This window comes from Condylura cristata, unplaced genomic scaffold (assembly GCF_000260355.1).
Source record: "Condylura cristata isolate star-nosed mole 26May11 unplaced genomic scaffold, ConCri1.0 scaffold00022, whole genome shotgun sequence".
NCBI lineage: Eukaryota > Metazoa > Chordata > Mammalia > Eulipotyphla > Talpidae > Condylura > Condylura cristata.
Window position 1 is genome coordinate 15,623,419 of NW_004567123.1, and position 21,121 is coordinate 15,644,539.

At 34.3% G+C, this 21,121-nt stretch overlaps 1 protein-coding gene across 2 annotated transcripts in view; it reads left to right on the forward strand.

Moving 5' to 3' along the window:
- The window catches only part of GPCPD1 (glycerophosphocholine phosphodiesterase GDE1 homolog (S. cerevisiae)), a 42,360-nt gene extending 21,636 nt beyond the window's left edge, over positions 1 to 20,724 (forward strand). For both annotated transcript variants that reach the window (XM_004687187.2, XM_012728341.1), the window contains 11 exons: positions 205 to 337; positions 1,636 to 1,690; positions 3,320 to 3,412; positions 6,770 to 6,847; positions 7,500 to 7,539; positions 9,136 to 9,197; positions 10,639 to 10,704; positions 11,911 to 12,047; positions 12,490 to 12,625; positions 13,041 to 13,201; positions 19,500 to 20,724. In XM_004687187.2, the coding sequence (XP_004687244.1) occupies positions 205 to 337; positions 1,636 to 1,690; positions 3,320 to 3,412; positions 6,770 to 6,847; positions 7,500 to 7,539; positions 9,136 to 9,197; positions 10,639 to 10,704; positions 11,911 to 12,047; positions 12,490 to 12,625; positions 13,041 to 13,201; positions 19,500 to 19,689 (1,151 nt within the window). In that variant the 3' untranslated portion in view covers positions 19,690 to 20,724. The remainder of the gene's footprint in view (positions 1 to 204; positions 338 to 1,635; positions 1,691 to 3,319; positions 3,413 to 6,769; positions 6,848 to 7,499; positions 7,540 to 9,135; positions 9,198 to 10,638; positions 10,705 to 11,910; positions 12,048 to 12,489; positions 12,626 to 13,040; positions 13,202 to 19,499) is intronic.
- Positions 20,725 to 21,121: the final 397 nt, after the last annotated feature.

Below are 21,121 nucleotides of genomic sequence, written 5' to 3' on the forward strand. Positions count from 1 at the left end.
TACTTCTAGAATATTAACTAAAACAGTCACAGTGGGCTACATCATTAAATTCTCTGGAAGCTTTAAATCAATTTTACTTTTTTTTTTTTCATATTTGATAGTGATAAAGCTAGTTTGAGTGGCATTTAAGTGTAATTAATCTTGTCATAGCCTTTTCAGTCATCTTTATTTTTTCCTTTCTTCCTCCCTTTTTTCCTACAAAAGTTGATTATATAATTATCAAGCCATTACCAGGATACAGTTGTGACATGAAATCTTCGTTTTCCAAGTATTGGAAGCCAAGAATACCATTGGATGTTGGACATAGAGGTGCAGGAAATTCTACAACAACTGCTCAGTAGGTTGAATATCTGAGTAGTTTGAGTATTTGGCTGTTCGTGCTTGATAAGGTTACAGTGATTGTCTCACTGATGGTCAAGTGTTCCTTTTTTTATTAATCCTGGGATTTATATGTAATGTGATAGTTGGGATTCCCAGTTCAAATTAAGTAGAGACCAGCTTTCTCCTGAGAGTCTCATCAATCTTTTTAGTATTCTACTGAGTTGATAGACATTCATGAAAAAAGTCAGGAGGGAAAGTTTGATGAAAAAGTCAGCGTAGTGGTGTACATGCTGTGTGTGTGTCTCAGTTACCTCACCTATTCAAGATAATTGTTTCCGTAACTTTCATCTGCTGGTATGTCAGAATTTTCCTATTCCCAGAATCTACCAGTGTTAGTCCTTTGAGGTTTCATCACAGAGAACAAGTATCTGTGTCTACTTGATGCCATTGCAAAAGCTTTTTTTCCCTAATTTGTCATCGCACTTGGAGAGTTATGTAGCGTATAGGCTAAGTCTATATTCAGTTTGCAGATATCGGTATTCATTTATGGAATAAATGTACACACCAACCAAGAAATAGTCTGTCTTTTGGGGAGAGGGTAGAAAATTAGCCTCAAAATAGAGAGTAAAAATCCAGACTGCTAAACATGGAGCTTCCCTACGGCCCAGCAATCCCACTCCTAGGTATCTACTCAAAAGACATAAAAACACTGATTGAAAAAGATACCTGTACCCCCATGTTTATTGCTGCTTTATTTATAATTGGAAAAACATGGAAGCAGCCCAAATGCCCAAAAGTAGATGACTGGATTAGAAAGATGTGGTACATATATACAATGGAATATTACTCAGCAACCAAAAAAGAGAAACACATGTCTTTTGCAGCAACTTGGATGGAGCTGGAAAAGATCATGCTTAGTGAGATAAGCCAGAAAGAGAAAGAAAAATACTGTATGGTTTCACTCATAGCAGGAGTATAATGGACCAGGCGAGAAAATAACAAAAATAATGAACAACCATAAACCAGAGACATTTTGCAGGGGTGGAGTGGGGAATGGGATCAAAAATGGGGGAGTAGGAAGGGAAATGCACAGGATTATGGTGATGGCACACAGATGACTTGGTGATGGGAAACCCGCGGGGATTACAATTGAGATGGAAAAAAAATGTACAAAATGATGTAAAAATAAACTTTTGTAAAATAAAAAATAAAAAAATAGAGAGTAAAAATCATTTCTATTGTTGAAAATATTGTTGTCTCTTATATTTGTTTATCAGGTATGATAATTATATTTCTATGTTTCTTCTCTTTCAGGCTTGCTAAAGTTCAAGAAAATACTATTGCTTCTTTAAGAAATGCTGCTAGTCATGTAAGTGTACCACTCTTTTTAAAAACAACTTCAGACAACCTAAAAGTAGAGCAGATGAAAAGAAACATGGGCCTGAGGAGTCTACTCCAGTTTGTAACGATAGGTTAAATGAGCTAGTACTATGCTTCTTCTGAATGTTTGTTTGAACATAAAATATCTTTAAGGATTTACAGTTAGATTTATGGTGAAGATTGGGATGGAAAGCAAAGGAATCATAAGCAGCCTTTTTGAGTCAACAAATTTTGATGGGGCAAGAAAAAATATTCCCACTAAGCATTGTTTTCATCAACTTAATAATGTGCTCTACTCAGATACTCATTTTAGAGGTAATACTTATAGAAGGATTTGATAGTGATCTTCTATAACACTGAAAATGTCTGTTTATATCCTGCATATGCATACCAACTTGATTATGTTAAACTTTTTAACTCTCATCCAATTTATTATAAAGGGTTAACATCTGTTTTATTAAACGTTCTTTTTAGCAACTCAACTTGACATTTAAAATCAAGAACAAGATTTCCTGTAGCTCTCCCTACCCAACACCTCACCCTCAGGCTCTTCCTCTGTACCTGACTATAAACCTTGTACCAAAAGTTATACTGGGGGGAAAGAGAGGAACATCTCATTCTTTATTTCTCTTATTCCACAATATAGTCTACATATCTTAAACTATCTATTTAGAAATAGTTTAGCAAATAAATTTGATTACTCATGTGTTTAATTTTGTCTTTTTTTTTTTTTTGAGGAAACATCTATTCAAAATCATCTTCATTTTTTAACATTGTTTGAAGATGGAGTATTATTTTGCAGTTCTTAACTTTGTGTTATGGTTTGCTTGGCAGATTTTTCCCCTTAGTGATATATAAGATAATGATACATTTTATAATATGTGACATCTTAGATTAGTTATAGTAGTTATTTTATTGTTTTGAAGTATTAATAGTGGATTGTTTTGATGTTGAAGGTTGACATTAAATGTATTAACATATATTGGCCTCTAGATCATTATTTAAAACTAGTTTTGATTTATTCACTAAATAATATGTCCTTATTTGTGAATTTTCAGGGACTGTGTATTTTGAGAATAGTTTTCATTAAACCTTTTACTTCTGTGTTCTAATGAAATTTTACTTTTGTATTCTTAGGAAATTATAACTCATGGACCACATTTTAAATTGTCTGTTTTCTAATGGCTGTTTTAATGTTAGAAATATCTCTGAAGAAGTTTTGGTGTATTGAGTTATTTCTTAAAGCTTGGGATCAAATTTTCAAGTTTTATCTCAGTAAAATTATTTTCTAAAATGGTGTTCATTATGTACAATTTTTAAACTAATAGAAAACTAATTTGTATAATAACTTCAAGGATGGTAGGATTTGTTTTTATTTAGTAGATTTTGTTATTGATACATAACAATGTTATTATTAATAATAACAATAATAGAAGGAGTTGTTACCAACTTAGAAAAGCTTGAAGGGGTTACATTAAATAATTCATGAGGAATATTTTTGTTTTTATAAACAGGTCTATAATTTTACACTGATCAATAAATTTCTTAAATCCTCGTAGTTTCAGATGTATTGGGGCAATATAAAGTTTTCAAATATTGTTTTCCTTATTTCTGTTAGGGTGCAGCCTTTGTAGAATTTGATGTACATCTTTCGAAAGATTTTGTGCCTGTGGTATATCATGACCTCACCTGTTGCTTGACTATGAAAAAGGTATGTTGAAATTCCTTCATTTCATTTTAAACTGTCAGATAAAGAGATTTAAGAACTAAGATATTTGTTATATATTTAATTATTAAGTAGAGATGGTCAATTGATTTTCTTGTTGAATTGTTGCCAGTTCTTTCCTCAAACTCCTGTAACATTGAGAGCATGAGGAAACAGGAATATTAAAATTATCTAAAGTCTTGGCCCTCCCTGGTGGCGCAGCGGGTTAAAGCACAGCACTAAGAATCTAAAGCCGCTTTCGCATGAGTTCGATTGCCGCCTGCCCGGGAGGTGACCACATGGTGTGGCAGACCTCTCCTGACCCTCCCGCTGCTCTCCTCAGCAGTGTACTTCATCGATCTGCCTGTTCTGTTCCCCACTCTGTTTCTGGTGAAGCCTCTCACCGCCCCTGAGCCTCTGGCCTGTACCCCAGTTCTTTATGCAAAAATAAATAAATCTTTAAAAAAAATTATCTAAAGTCTTTATTGCTTTATTATATTATTCAATAAAAGGACACTCCAGGTTGTTTCTGTATCAGTTTGCTATTATTGTCCATGTATTGAGGCAGGGAAGAAAAGTATCAAGGTTTGTTTTCTAAAACGTTCTTCTATTTCATTCATCTTCAATTTTTTTCTCAACTTAATGGAATGTTATGCTTTCTTTCACTCAAGGGAGAAAAAGTCATGTAAAAAGTAACGTTGAAAAAGTGCTTTGAAGCCAGACAGTGGAGGGCCTCAATGAAGGAGTTTAGACTTAAGAACTATGGAAATATGAAAGACTTTTGAGTCAAAAAGGGAAACATTCAAATTAAACTTCAAGATTAATATTTTGGAACCTGATTTAATAGGAATTTAAGCAATTAGAGACTGGAAGCAAGAAAGCAATAGTGTTGTAAACCTGAACTAGAGTGGAGCTAATGAGAATGGCAAGAAGTACAAGATAGAGAAGGTCCAGAAGGAGGATTGAAAATGAATTTTTTAACCATATTTTTATTTACTGTATATGTACTTCAAACATAAAAATACATGCTACAAAAAGACTTGTTAAAATATTTAACTGTTGAGCCTTCCATGGTGGCACAGAGTGTTAAAGCACAGCACTGTGATGCTACCACAGCTACTGTGACACGAGTTTGATCCCTGGCTAGGGAGGTGACCCACATGGCGCAGCATACCTCTCCTGACTCACCCACTGCTCTCCTCTACAGTGTATTTCAGTAGATCTGCCTGTCTGCTCCCCATTCTGTCTCTGGTGAATCTTCTCCTCTCCCCTGCATGTCTAACCTGTACCCTAGTTCTGTATGCATAAATAAATAAATCTGTAAAAAAAAAATTAACTGTCAAGGGTAGTGTTAGAATTCAGTGTCACATGTTCATAGACTATGCATATAAGTTCTTAAAAATTGTAATTGCTGGCCCTCCCTGGTGGCGTAGTGGGTTAAAGCACAGCACTAAGAAGCTTAAGCCACTTCCACATGAGTTCAATCCCCGCCTGCCCCAGAGGAGATCCACATGGCATGGCAGACCTCTCCTGACCCGCCCGCTGCTCCCCTCAGCAGTGTACTTCATCAGTCAGCCTGTTCTGCTCCCCACTCTGTCTCTGGTGACTCCTCTCACCCTCCACGTCTCTGGCCTGTACCCCAGTTCTGTATAAATAAATAAATAAATCTTAAAAAAAAAATTTGTAATTGCTGTTCTTGTACAAACATAGTTGTGATGACTACATAGTTTCTAAACCATTATATGTATATTTTTTAAGACTTATTTATGCATACAGCGATGGGGTACAGGCCAGAGGTTCAGGGGCAGTGAGAGGATTCACCAGAGACAGTGGGGACCAGAACAGGCTGACTGATGAAGTACACTGCTGAGGGGATCAGTGGGCCGGGGCCGGGTCCGGAGAGGTCTGCCATGCCATGTGGATCACCTCCAGGGTGGGCAAGGATCGAGCTCATACTGAAGTGGCTTTAGCTTCTTAATGCTGTGCTTTAACCTGCTGTGCAACCAGGAAGAGCCCCAAACTCAGTATACTTTTAATCAAGTGATTTTTCAAAGTAGGAGAGCTCATTTGACATTTTCTTTAAAATTGTCTCATACAGTTTTTTGTTGAAGTGATTTTAAAATAAAGGCTAGTTTGCTGACATCTGTTGACACTGTACCACAAACACTGCATGTTTCATTATAAATATATGAAAGGACACCTGGTTCTGCTTCCTAGTGGATTCTGATCAGTCATATGTGTTTGGATTATTACGATTTATATATATAAAAGGAAGGCTGCTTTTATGAAATGGTGTTAGGAAAGGGAAGGAAGGAAATGTGCTATTTTGATGACAGAATAAGCTCATAGAATGGAACAGATTGGTTTTATTGTAGGGAAACATTAACAAAAAGCTAAATGAGAAAGGATAGAGAATGGTAATTGGTAAGTAATGAATTATATGTATTTAGGTTAAGTTTGAAAGTGGTGTTTTTCTTATAAAACCAATTCATGTTCATTACAAAAGTTTTAGTTAAGAAGATTATGAAATAAAAAAATAAAACCCTTCTCTACTTCCTTACTCTTCCAGAAGTTTATAGCCTTCCAGCAATACTTTATACATGTACAGGCTCATACCATATGTACATGAATAAATATCAGTGTAGTGGATGTTAGTATATTTGTTGGATCAGTGATCTGTTGGTCATAAATTAACTCATTTTCACAAGGTAGTGTGATAATTTGGCATGGTATTAAAGTCTAATACATAATTTGTCCATAAAGAAAAGGCTTATAATAGAGTTCTCACCCTATTGTCATAATACATTATTTTATTGTATCCATGATACTCTGTTATACCAGGTAATCGGGTAAATTATATATAATTTCTTGTAATAAATAATATTATAATTTCATATATATATATATGAGTGTAGTAGAGTATCATTGCTCTTAGCTCATCAGCAGGGTTTTTTGACACTTGGTTTCTGTGGTTTAACTAATCTTAAAAGGTTTGGAGAAGTTTAAAAACTCATTAACAGAATTTAATCCTTCCATAGCACTTGCTTGTTGACTTCCAACTCATAGTGTGGATATGTCACATACTATAGGTATACAGCATGACAGGAAATAGGGGAAATGACTGGCAAATGGCATTTTTCTTAGTTGTGTCTTCAGTGCCATAGTTTCCTCACAGCTTTTTTTTTTCCCTAATTGTTCTAACCTACATTAAAAACAAAAGTCAGAGCCCAGAGGTGTGTTCAGTAAGAAGAATTTTTCCTGTACAGGAGTAGGAAAATAATCAAGTAGTTATTTTCATATGTATCTAGTGTAAATATTCAGTAGTAATGTGGAACCTGTTTTTGTCTTTATTTTCCTTTTTAGAAATTTGATGCTGATCCTGTTGAATTATTTGAAATTCCAGTAAAGGAATTAACATTTGACCAACTGCAGTTGTTAAAGGTAGTAATAGTAGCATAATATATTATTTATCCTTTAACTTAAGACTGTGTGTACTTTTCTGTATATGGTAATGTTTTCTTTGCACATGGAGGTTATTACATAGTCAAAATGGGTAGAATATATGTTTTGGTTTTCTGTTCTATTGAGGAAACCAAACCATCTGTCTTTGTTAACGATTTCCATGGATCCCTTTGGTCTTGTATTCCTGAAGGGTTAAGCCTTAGGTCTCTGTAGGCTGAAGGGACTAACTTCACCCAGGACCTTAGCTTGCATCTGGTCTGTACAGCCTTTATTTCACACACTTTTATACAGTTGCCCTTTACACTATAGTTGGTTTTAATGTATGTAAAGGCTGAATATTTCTGTATATTCTGGTATACTGTAACTTTGTATGAGCATCTTCCTTTCCCATCAAGATACCTAGATAAATGGCCAATTGAGTATAAATTGTTTCCTAGCTCACAAATATTTATAAATTTGGAATATGATCTTATGTGTACATGTAAATTATATATAGTGGTCAGCACTTACTAAACTTACATTTCTACATTGTATAGACTTCTAATGTTCCAGCTTTTCAAGTCGCACTACTTTTCACCAGAGCTTTAAAAACGGGCTTTTTCTGATTTCCTTTTGTATGTCTGTTTCCTAGCTCACTCATGTGACTGCACTAAAATCTAAGGATCTGAAAGGTATGTATTCAATAGAATCAGTTTTCAGTTTGTAGTTAGTATATGATATTTTGATGTCCATTTTAACATACTTTTGGTCATTTTAATGAGTATACTATTAAATGTAATTTTGTGTATGTGAGGACTTTATATTGATTTTTCAAGTGCATATATTGTTCTGTTTATAGTAACCATGATTGTTAACTTCTTTGAGTTTTCTCAGATTGATAACCAGAGTTCTTTATAATTTTGCACCTAGGTGTTTTTCTAACCATATTAACCATTACAAAGTAGAGAAGACAAATCACATGTAGAATCATGCTCTAGCATATACTGTGATCTTGGGGAGATTGCTTATCCACTCTGTGTCTCAGTTTCTTCAGTGCTTGTCCTGACTACAAATTCTCTTTGTAATTCCACTTTACTTTCACAATTCACAAAGAACTTAGTAGTCTGCACCGTTTATTTCAGTATTAATGTTGCCATCTTTTTTTTTTTTTTTTAAAGAAAGGGGTGCACTTTTTTTTTATTTTTTTAAGACTTTTTTTAAAGATGTATTTATGCATACAGAACCAGGGTACGGGCCAGAAGTGCATGGGATGTGAGGGATTCACCAGAGACAAGAGTGGGGAGCAGGACAGGCAGATCAATGAAGTACACTGCTGAGGGGAGTAGTGGGTGGGTCAGGAGATATCTGCCATGTCATGTGAGTCACCTCCTGGGCGGGGTATTGAACTTGCACTGAAATGGCTGCGGCTAGTTTGGAGTGCTATATCCTTACCTGTTGAATTGCCAGGGAGGGCCCTAATGGTGCCATTTTTAATCTTTAGTTTTACATCTATCTTATCTCTTCAGCTAGAATATTAACATTGCAAGGGTAGAAAAAATGTTTTTATACTCCCAGAGACATTTAAAGCGCTCTACATATAGTAGGTACTCATAGATATTTATCTGTATTCTAGTAAGAGAATAGTTGGAATTCCTTTATGAAGAAATTATAAAATGCTAAATGACCAAAATTACCCACAGAGAACAAGTATGACTATAGACTTCTAAATACTTCATTACTATTAACAGTAAAATGAATTTTTACCTCTAACTTTATCAACTAGAAAAATTTTACATGATTTTAGTCTTTGATGAATTTGTATTAGTCCGGTGTTCTTTTTAGTAAAATTTTTTATCACTTGAAAAAATTGTTGGGTTTTAAGATACAATGTTTTGAGTTAAATGGTAATAGTAACAAAGGGACAGTAGTAACTATATGCTCTCTTAATAACTTCTGAACTCTTTTTATTTTTCAAATAGACATATGCACAATATGGTACAGCAGTTAATTCTAAGAAATAGCATCACTTTTACAATTTTTATAAGAAAATACTACTCCTGGGATCACAGGCTATGATGCTTATATAAGTGTTGCAAACTAATTTATTCATAAAGGGCTTTTATTTGGAAAGTGGAGTTTTAACAGTTAAAAATAAAAAATACAAGAGCTATCAAAGTATGTTAAAGATTTTATAATTACTTCAGGATTTTTTTTTGCCTTAATTTAGAAAATGATCTTAGTAATAAAATGGCATTTTTATCTACTGAATTTGTAATTTAAAATTTCAGAATCTGTAGTAGAGGAAGAAAATTCCTTTTCTGAAAATCAGCCATTTCCTTCTCTTAAAATGGTAAGTTCCTTAGGAAAACTAGAACATTAATTTCTTATATTTGAATAATTTGGTTTGTTAAATGGCAATAAAAAGACTGTCAAACACTACATTAGCATAGACTTTGATCATTAATGACTTTTAGAAAAGATAGATTACTATATGGTGTAATAATGTGATATATATTAAATAAGTAAGGCTAAAGATATGAGAAAGGACAGTCCGAAAGACCATATTAAATTAAGTTCTATCTTTTAGTACTCTACTTTCCATGTACCTGGTTAGTATAGACTCCCAGCTAGAGTCGGGCCTATATTCTTACCACTATATAATTCAGTTAGTGTGCTTTTATTTACTTTTATAAATACTATAACTCAATTCGTGTGCCTTTATTTGCTTTTATAAATACTATAGATGTTAAATGATTTCTCAACTTTTGTAGTAAATTGAAATTAAAAACACAGTGTTTTAAGTTCATTTTGCCCTATTTGTCTGGCCTTCATGTTTTGACACTAAGTAAATTTTTTTTAGGTTAATAACCAAGCTTTGTATTTTCAATTTGATTTTCTAGTTAGGGCTTTCAAAATAACTGCAGTCTTGTCTAGATAATTTAATTTAGGTAAATTGACACTATGTTACTTGTTCATTTATATAGATGTAGCCTTGTTTATTTATGAGCCTAGACATAATCTTTCATTTGAGGATGACATTATTTCAGAAGATTATGAATATGGTATAGAAGTATCATCACTTTTTTTTTAAGATATTATTTATGTATACAAAACTGCGGTATAGGCCAGAGGTGCAGGGGCAGTGAGAGGACTCATTAGAGACAGAGTGGGGAGCAGAACAGGCAGACTGATGAAGTACACTGCTGAGGGGAACAGCAGGCAGGGCAGGAGAGGTCTTCTGTATCATGTGGATCACCTCCTGGGCTAGGGATCAAACTCTGGAGGCTTGCTTGCAGTGTTGTACTTTAATCCCTTGTGCCACCTGGAAGGGCCAGTATCATCATGTTTAAAACAAATAAAAATCATGTTTTTTCATATAAGCTATATTGTAGTAGATTGACCCGAATACAAGTCAGAAAAGATAACAAATGACTTAACTTCATGAAGCTGCATATGTTGTTCACTTTGGATACTCAATAGTAATGGTGGAAAGTTTAGGTTAAGCAGCCATGTTTGTGGTAGTGGGATCAGTTACCACAGATGTTGTCTAAGTCTACTTGCTTTTGCTGTTTGATTTCTTTTGACATTTTTATGTAACTTAATCTCAACTAGGTTGTCAGCTTGAATGTGAGAAAAGATAGTGGTTCATGCTCAAAGCACAAAACATTTTATCTTTATCAGTGATATTTTCTTACAGATTGGTCTTTATAATACTTGTTTCCCGTTTTTCTTTTATTCTACTATTCATATCATCCAAACCAAAACAAAATTCAACACTAACAAAACTCTAGGTATTAGAGTCTTTACCAGAAGATGTAGGATTTAACATAGAAATAAAATGGATCTGCCAGCAAAGGGTAAGTAATTTTCTCTAACACATATTTCTTTCCTCTCTTCCTGCTTTCTTTAAATGTATTTATTCCTATCTCTTGTTTCAATAAAAAAAGTAAAACTGAAATCCTAATGTGACTTCTTTCAGGGAGCACAGTACTTATTAAGCTTTTTTATAAAACATACTTAATGTTTGCATTAATATGTGATTTTTAAGATTAGTGATTAATATAGTAAAAAATTTTAAATTACATGTATCTCATGTGCATATTGATACAGACGATTTCTGGACATATTTACAAAGTAAGCTGTAAGAACCCCTGGGTAGCAAGAACTTTAGAATTCTTACTAGTTTTTATTTTTCTATCCCATCTTAGCATTTGTTTTAAATTTCCTAAGCAGTTTCTTGTTATTTGGCAGTAATGGTTAACCAGGAAAATAAATGTCTGCATATGTCTTTCATTACTGCAAGACTTAAGTCATTCTTTTGTTTCAATTATTATTAACCACAGTGGGCCAGACATTTCCTCAGCACTGGTATCAAATTAAATTTTGCCTTCCTAGAACTTAAAATCTAGTTGAGAGAATATAGGTCTTAAACATATTATATGGGGATATGTGTAAAGAGTTGGAAAGCATTGTTAGAGGGTTGTTTGGGGTGGAGTTAATTTTAGGTATTAGTAGGCATTTGGAATTTGTTTTGATCAGAACAACCTATTAATGTCCTCAAATTGAGCCTTTGGGACAGTATTCCTAATAAGCAATTTTTAATTTTCTGAGCTTCTGGAATTATTTTAATGACTAACATTTAAAAATTTACTATTTTATTATCAACAGAGCTCTTGGTTTCTTGGTGCTATTAAGAGACTTGTTTTTGTTTGAGACCTAGAGAATGAGATTTTTAACCTTTGGGGTAATGAATTTATGAAGATGATACAAAAATACTTAGTCATTGTAGATTTCTAGAATTTTAGATTTTACTTTGATAGCCTTATTAAAATAAAAGCCTATTGATAGTGAAATTATGTTGTGTGTAGAAGAGTTTGTACCTTTATGATAGCTGCATCACCACTAAGTAAGTGTGGTCTTGGGCAGGTCATTTAGTCTTTTCAGAGCTTCTACTTTCCTCATCTGTAAAATTAAAAGTCGAACCAGATGTTCTCGAGGCTGCTTTCTGGCATTGCAATTCAAAGGTATTTAATGGCTTTTGTTTTTCTGTTTCTTCCACAAAGGATGGAATTTGGGATGGTAACTTGTCGACATATTTTGACATGAATCTGTTTTTAGATATAATTTTAAAAACTGTCTTAGAAAATTCTGGGAAGAGGAGAATAGTGTTTTCTTCATTTGATGCAGATATTTGTACAATGTGAGTAATATCATTTTTTTCCTTCTATATTCTTACATTGTAACTATAACTTAGGGTGCAGAGATGTGCTTTGAGGCAGGAAATTGCCCAGACTTCACCCTTGCTTTGGCCTCATATCCCCTCTGAGCTGCTTGCTGGGTGCCCTCCAGCTCTCATAGCCGCACCCACCGGCTCCCCGCACTTCACACCCTGTGTTTCCAGGGCTAGAACTTCCTGCGTACCAGATTGTAAGCCTCCGAGGGCTTTCTTGTTGTCCATTTCTGAGAATATTTTAGTTACTGTATAGACAAGTTTAGCATTTTTTCTTTTCAGCTGAAAGGCTCTACAGGTGGTTGTATATTAGTAATGGAATTATGCCTTTGGGTGTTTGTTTACATTATATTTTTATTATTTTCTAAAATTTCAAAACTATTTCCCTGATGAAAATGCTCCTTTTTTTTAGGGTTCGGCAAAAGCAGAATAAATATCCCATATTATTTTTGACCCAAGGAAAATCTGATATATATCCTGAACTCATGGACCTCAGATCTCGGACAACCCCCATTGCAATGAGTTTTGCACAGTTTGAAAATCTTCTGGTAAGTTATATTTGCATTTAATTTTGAATGCTTTAGAACAGTAGTGAGTAGGCTTCATGTTATTTTCTACATCTAATGGGTTAGTAGTTAGTTCTGTGTATAACAAGCAAATGGCTATGCATTAAATGAGGATACTATTAGATCTCAGAATGAAAAGCGGTTAAGAAAACAAAATATTTTTTTTCGCAGACCTAGGTTAGGTAAGTTTTGTAGTTTCTGAGTATATTTTATGAATCATAGAACATGGTTAGACTGTTAACTAGTTTGAGAAAATTAACAGTAGCATCTTCTTTCCCTGCTTACTCTACTTCGGAGAACAGAACACTGATCATTTAGATAAGTGAAGAGCATGAACATTTAGTGTTCGCCATTTGCAAGTAATTTTTTCATGAGTAACTTAATTTTCTTCTTTCAGGGAATAAATGCACATTCTGAAGACCTGCTCAGAAACCCATCCTATATTCACGACGCAAAAGCTAAGGGACTAGTCATATTCTGCTGGGGTGATGATACTAATGATCCTGAGAACAGAAGAAAGTTGAAGGAATTTGGAGTTAATGGTCTAATTTATGATAGGTATTTGTTTTTCATGAAAAATTTTCATGGAATGTTAGAAAAAAAGTAGTTTTCATCTTATAAAGTTCTAAATAATATTAAACTTAGCTAAGTTAAAATTCATCATGAGCGCTATCTTAAAATTTGTTAGTGGATTTTTTTTTTTTCCAAACTGAATATAGCATAGTCACTTGGGAAGCTTGTCAAGGATTCAGTAACTAGTTCCACTCTTCTTGAGTGTCTGCCCTCTGCTCTCTTTTCTACACCAGTTTTGTGGCTTTTCATGCTTTTATTTATGCCCAAGTTTTTAAATCTCCAACTCAGACCTTTCCTCTGACCTCTAAACTTATATCCAGCTGTCAACACCTGTTCTTCTATACTGAAACTTTTAAAGTATATGAAAACTTTTTTTCAAACTACTTTTTTTAACTTAAAATTGCTTTATTTTTTAAAACTTTATCTTTTATTAAAGTTGATATAGCATTGATTTATATTATATATGATTCATGGGCATATCCCTTCTTCTATTCAGATATTTGTTACCACACCATGCCCACTACCAAAGGACGACTATCAGTTTCCCAGGTCAATGCTTAGAATCTCTTATGGCTATATTCTTTATTTCGTGTCCCAACTCCAGTCAGGCAGAAGAATCTTGTTGATTCTACCTCAAAATATATCCCGAATCTATCTACTCACCAAATAAACTGTTGTCACTCTCCAGTAAGTCACCTCAGTTCTCACTCAGGTGACTCCTTGAAGTAGGCTGCTTGTTGATGACTACCTCATCATTGCCTCCTTGCTGTTTTTTTTTTTTTTTTTTTTTATCAACACAGCAGCCAGAGGAAGTCTGTTAAATTACATCAGATGATGTTACTGCTGAAACTCTATTCTAGAGTGTTCTCAAACTCAATGACCTCATCTCCAATAGCCATTCCCCAAGCCACCCCTCACTGGCCTCTTGCTGTTTCCGCTCTTCAGAAAAACTTTAGAAAAAGCTGAAATGTCACCTCTGTGAGGCCATCCCTGAATATGCTAATTCAAATAACAACTTCTACGCATATTGTTCTTGACTTTTCTCCACTGCATTCACCACTACCTGATATACCCATGTAATATATATAACACGTATATATTAAGTTTATATACTATAATTTAAATAATACACACATAACTTGTTTATTTTTTCCCTGGGCCTCTATTCTAAACCCAACTTACTCCCCACCAACACACACACACACACACACACACACACACACACACACAAATAAGCTCCATGAGGATAAGGCTTTTTATCTGCTCTCATGTTCTATCTCCAGAGTTTAGAACAACATATGACACATAGTGGTAGTTCAAATATTTGTTAACATCTTTTCCCTTTTTTTTTTTTAACTCTTGGTGTTTATGCTGTAAGATTAAGAACCACTGATTTGAGAGATGAAAAGGTTGCTAAATACAAAGAAATTTTAAGTTAGAAGGGATGTTTACTGAGAAATTGTCAGACTTGCTAATCTTGGCAGCATTATTTGAAGATTAAATGATAAAAAGCTTACAAGCCTACTTACACACGCACACACACATGCACGCACACACACACGCACGCACACACACACACTACTTCCCTTGGATTTAGCTCTTGTTTGTCCTGTATACTTATATCACTTTTTAAATAAAACTTGTCTCCCCCACTATTTTGTCTGAATTCATCTGGTTTTAAAATTGCAACCCAAATGCCTACCTGTGTTTCTGACACATGATCAATTTTGCATTGAGCAACACAATTGATAGTTCTTTTTAGGAGACATCCAGTTAATTAAGGGGAAAGTAAAAAGTTAAATTAGTAATTTGAAGGAACTAATTACTAATAAGCTTTTGTAAAACTTTGAGGAATATTCCTTTCTTGGTGGAGAAAGGAGTGATTGCAAATATTTTTAGACAAAAAAAAAGTGTATTGTGAGATTATATTACACCATGTTTTGTGTATATTTTTGTCAAGTCCATCATCTCCAAGTTCTTACTTGGCTAGAGCCAAATATTGACGTGTAGTGGAGATCACACGATGTGATACATAAAGGAATAAAGAAAGGGAATTCACCCTGGCTTGGGGTCAATAAGAATAGTTTTAAAGAGTAAGCTTTGAAAATGGATTTGAGGGAGTGATTAAAATTGACAGGATATGGGCCCTCCCTGGTGGTGCAGTGGGTTAAAGCACAGCACTAAGAAACTAAAGCCACTTCAGCATGAGTTCAATCCCTGCCGTCCCTGGAGGTGACCCACATGGCGCAGCAGACCTCTCCTGATCCGTCCACTGCTCCCCTCAGCAATGTACTTAATTGATTTGCCTATTCTGCTCCCTACTCTATCTCTGCTAAAGCCTCTCGCCGCCCCACACCTCTGGCCTAAACCCAGTTCTGTATGAATAAATAAATAAATCTTTAAAAAAAAAAAAAGAAAATTGACAGGATATGCATTATAAGTAGAGATGAAAACATAAATCAGAAAAGGATTGTGTTGAGGCACTGACTCCAGCTCGGGTCTGAGAAGTGAGGTGAATTGTATCTGAGTTGGTTTCTACCCTTGAAAGTTTGTTTTAATCAAGGGACTTCATATGTGTGTAGTTTAAAACTCATTTCTTTTTTTAAACATTTATTTATGCATACAAGAACTAGGGTTTAGGCCAGAGGTGCAGGAGGTAAGAGTATTCACCAGAGACAGTGGGGAGTAGAACAAGTGTATCTACTGATATACACTGCTGAGAGGAGCAGCGGGCAAGACTGGAGAGGTCCACTGTGCCACGTGGGTCACCTCCCTGGTTGGGGATTGAACTCTTTCTGCAGTGGCTGGTGATAGCTTGGTGGTGCTGAGACAAAGGAGGCCCAATTCAAGTATTTGTAAGAGATTTAATAAAAAGCCAGCAGTCCCCTCTACCTGTACCCTATCTTTTTTTGTTTCTAGCCAAATGGCTGAGCCCCAGTTTTTTCACCTATCTCTTCTGGTATTGAGCCTTGTATTTATCAAATTTAGACATTTTGTATAATGTATTGAGTAAGATGGCCTTTAACTTACCTTTTGATTTATGTCTACTTTTTTTATATGGGAATAAATTGGGCAATGTTCTCTCTTTTTATAAAAAATAAACTATCTCTGCTCAGTGATTTAAAAATATATAGTAACAGACAACCATGTTTAAAGAACATTATCATTAGATATACCATTTAGTTTTGCATGGTTTAAACCATTTGTACTTTCCCCCATTTGTCATGACTTCATGTTGTTAAAGTTAAAATTTATAATATATAATGTTTCATTCTCTTCATACATATAAAATTTTTTAAAACTTAGGTTCTAAATATCCTTGCCTAGTACCCCTACCCCTTCCCCTCCAGTGTGTCTCTTATTTATATATTTAATTTTGAATTTCAATTAAATTCATTTTTAAATGAATTTCAGTTTTTATGTAAAGGTCACTTAAACAATTAAAATTATCTCATATATAAACCTTACCCTTTTACTTTTCTTGCTTTTTTAAAAAACGTGTTTATTGAAGTAAAGTTGTGTTTACATCCTTGTATCTCTGGGTATTATAGTTTTAAACCCTGCCGATATGTATTTTCACACCATGCCCACCACTGATACACCAGTAATCATGGTTCCCCTCCTCCTCTCATTTCCATCCCACTACCATCCCCTCTGGTTGCCTCAGTCCTTGTGACTTACTTCATTTAGTATCCTCTCCAGTTCCATCCACATTATTACAGAGGGCAAAGAGCTCAACTTTTTTATAGCTGAGTAGCTTTGATCCACTCCTCTGTCCTTTGGTAGTTTCCCTAACTTCGCGGTTGTAAGTAGGGCTGCAGTGAACATAGGAGGCATATATACCTTTGAATTAGTGTTTTTGTGTCTCTTGGATAGACATCTGGAAGTGGAATTGCTGGGTCATGTTAGGTTTAGTTTTAATATTTTGAGGAACTCCACTGTTCTCCATTGTTGGTTGGGCCAGTCTGTATCCCCCACCAACAGTGGACAAAGGTCAGTTTCCCTTCTCCCCACATCCTCACCAATACTTGTTTCTGGGTTGTGTGTTTTTTTGTTTGTTTGTTTTGATGTGGACCATTTTTGTGTGTAAGATGGCATCTCATTATGGTTTTGATTTGCAATTCCCTGATTATAGATGATGATGAACATATTTTCATATGCCTAATTGCCATCTTCTGTGTCTTTGGAGAAATGTCTGTTTAGCTCTAATGCCCAATTTTTGATTGAGTTAATTGTTAACTCTTCGTTGAGTTGCATGAGTTCTTTATATATTTTGGATATCAGCCCTTTGTCAAATGTGTTATGTGCAAATTTTGTTTAGTTTTGTTTCCAGATGAAGTACTTTTTTTCCTATATTGTTCTTAATTTTTGAACAGTATTTGATTTTGTTATGTCCAAATATTTTCTCACATTCAGTAGGGTGTTTTTTTATTTTACTGATGGTTTCTTTGACGTAATCCCATTTGTTTATGTTTGCCTTTGCTTCTCTTGCCATTAGAGACAATTCATCCAAAGACATTTCTGAAGCTAGTGTTATGGAGTGTCTGACCTTTTTTATTCAACATATTTTATAGTTTTCAGTCTTGTGGCCATGCCTCTAATCATTTGAGTTAATTTTTGTGTAAGGCGTGAAATGGTGGTCTAGTATCTTTTGCCTGTGGCTGTACAGTTTTCCCCATACCATTCATTGAAAAACTCTCCTTTCTCCATCATCTACTCTTGGTTCCTTTGTCATAGATTAAATTTCCGTAGATGTACAGGTTTATTTCTGGGCTCTCAATTTTATTCCATTGGCCTGTGTGTGTCTGTTCTAAAATGGTACTGTTTTGACTGCTGTAACTCTAGTATAAGGTCTGAGAATGTGATAATTGCTGCTCTTCCTCCTCGGTTTTGTCAGGATTGTTTTGGTTATGGGACCTTTTGTGCTTCCATATGAATTTATTTTGTTCTGTTTCTTTGACAGATGCTACTGTCAGCTTGATTGCATTCAATCCCTATCAAATCCCTATCAAAATATAATACTTTATGTAAAATGTTAAATTTTAACAACATATGTTCTTCCAGTCCATGAACAGGATATATTTTTCTGTCACTTTATGTTGTTTTCTGATTTCTTTAACAGTGTATATTGTGTGTGTGTATGTGTGATACATACTATGCTATGTATATTATATATATTATGTATTATATATATGATATACATATCATATATATATATTACAGTTTTCATTGTGTGGATCCTTCACCTTTGTTAAGTTTACTCCAATTATTTCTTTTTGTGTTATGGTTGTGAATGGGATTGTTTCTCTAGTTTGCTTTTTTCATTGTTTACATACAGGAACCCAACTGATATTGTAGATTGATTTTGTACTCTTGCCACTAATTGATTTATTATTTCAATTAGTGTTTTAGTGCACCTTTTAGGGTATATTATCATATCATCTGCAAATAATCAAAATTTTAATACTTTTTCCCTAATTCCTCTTATGTCATTTGCTTGCCTGATTGGTCTAGCATAGACTTGCAATATCCTGTTGACTAGTAATGGTTCAAGTAGACATCCTTATCTTGTACAAAATCTAAGAGGAAAAGCTTTCAGTAGATTTGTCATATATGGCCTTTACGGAGGAATGTCCCGCTAATATTTCACTCTATATTTCTACCACAACTCATTCTGCTACTTGACATTATTTAGGTAACTCAGAATTTTAGAGGAATTTGGTGCTGCTTTTAACTTACCCTTTTTGCTTTTTCCATTACTGGCTTTCATTTTGGTCTTTTCCATTACACTATCTGAAAATACTGTTACTATTTATCCAGATGTTTTCCAGTTTCCAAAATTTTGTTGCCTGTCTCTCATAGATTTTTTTTAATCCCTTTATTTTTAATAGATTATTGAGAAAAAGTGCTTTTTAGTGCTCTGAGACAAGATTGGACAGTAAGCTCTACCTCAAGGTGTTGATTGACTTGGAGAAAAGATACTTAAAGAAGTCACTATTAAGGGATAGATTTCATTTTCTGATCCATTTGTTTTGTGATCAGCTCTTATATCAGGGGTACAAAAGGAATTGCAACTGTTCTGTATTTTGGAAAGACTGGGGAGAAGAGAAAGATTTCTAAATAGAAATGATACTTGCATCTTTTAAAAAAAAGGAATAAAGTCTCGCATGTGGATATTCCTGGCATTGTGTAAGTGAAGTCTCCTGGAAAGGTTAAATCAAACAGGTCTTAAGTAAAGCATAAATTACACTATTTTATGTGTCTTGTGTTTGTTTCATCATAGGATATATGATTGGATGCCTGAACAGCCAAATATATTTCAAGTGGAGCAGTTGGAACGCCTGAAGCAAGAATTACCAGAGCTTAAGAGCTGTTTGTGTCCCACTGTTAGCCGCTTCGTTCCCTCATCTTTGTGTGGGGAATCTGACATCCATGTGGATGCCAATGGCATTGATAATGTAGAAAGTGCTTAGTTTTTATTGAGCAAAGGCCATTTGGGGGCATGCACCGCTCTTCTGGGTATTCACTTTTCATCATTGAGCATTGTGTATCTATGCCTTTTAGGTTTCTCAGCCCAATGAAGCAATAATGAAGTATTTTACTATATTACTACAGTTCTTGCTAGAATTTCAAGTATGCTATTTAAATCACTTGGCCAGGTATAATTACCAGTCAGTCTCTTTACAGTGAGAAAATTTCTTGATTGGTAAATATTTTAAACTAAATATGTGAATGTATAATGTTAAACATTGATTAAAAGCATAGCATTTTGAAACTAACTATATAAATACCTTATATTTACACTTCTTACAGCTTTTCATTTGATCAGGTCTGAAATAATTAGCACTTGGGAAACATGACTATGCATAATTATACCTGACCATGGAAAAAATAAGTACCTCAAATGCATGCATTTGCACTGGTGATTCCAACTGCACAATCTTTGTGCCATCTGTGTATATATGTATTTTTTTACATGGATTGACATGTGCATATACCATTTGCATTCAGTATGAACCTTGAGGCTGCTGCCATTTTCCCACTTAACCAAACCAATGCCTGTGTAAACAGCCGAGAGGTGATCCTTGAAAGCTTATTTACTAAGTCTTTCAAAAGTTGTTTTGCATTAATGTTAAAATTTCAAAATACTGCAGGGTAATTTAATGTTTATAAAATATTAGAAGTATGTATTGCATACTTAGAAAAGTAGATCACAACGTATAAATTTTATTCACTGCATGCTTTAGATTTTAAGCATGAGATTATACATGTTTACTGTAAGTCCTTGCATCAGTGGTGCTAGGTGAGTGTGAGAAGGTGTCAAGGACTCAAAATTTTTTGTTGCCTAAAAAAAAGAGGGCCTGTTTGTAGGCACATTAAATATGCTTATTTTAAGTGTCTCTCACTACCTATTACACACCGTTGCTTTGTGGGTTTGTTTTCTGTGTGTGTTGTACAGTAGTTAAATCGCCATGCAAAAAAAAAAATAATAATAATAAATGTCCTGAATTCTCATTGGTTTTTTTTTTTATTGGTTAACATATATCATGCATGTAATTTATTTAGAAATGGAGAAGATCCCACTAAATGCATATGCATGTTTTTAGGATTACACTAAGATTTCTTTCATATGAGACATTTTGTCTTGGCATACTATAATTAAGAATGCATGTTAAAGAAAATACACAGATTTATTTTCTTCATGATAAAAGGAAATTTCAAGGAAGTGTTATTTTTGTAGAATTGGCTCTGTAACATGAGAAACTGGGATTTAGTATCTAAAAGGGATGACTTATTTGCATCTACCAGTTACTCCATGTTCTTTGCTAAATTTTATTCATGTGTTAACATATTTGGTAGTAGCTCAGAACCTGAGATTTGGAATCACGTATTTTATCTTTTTAT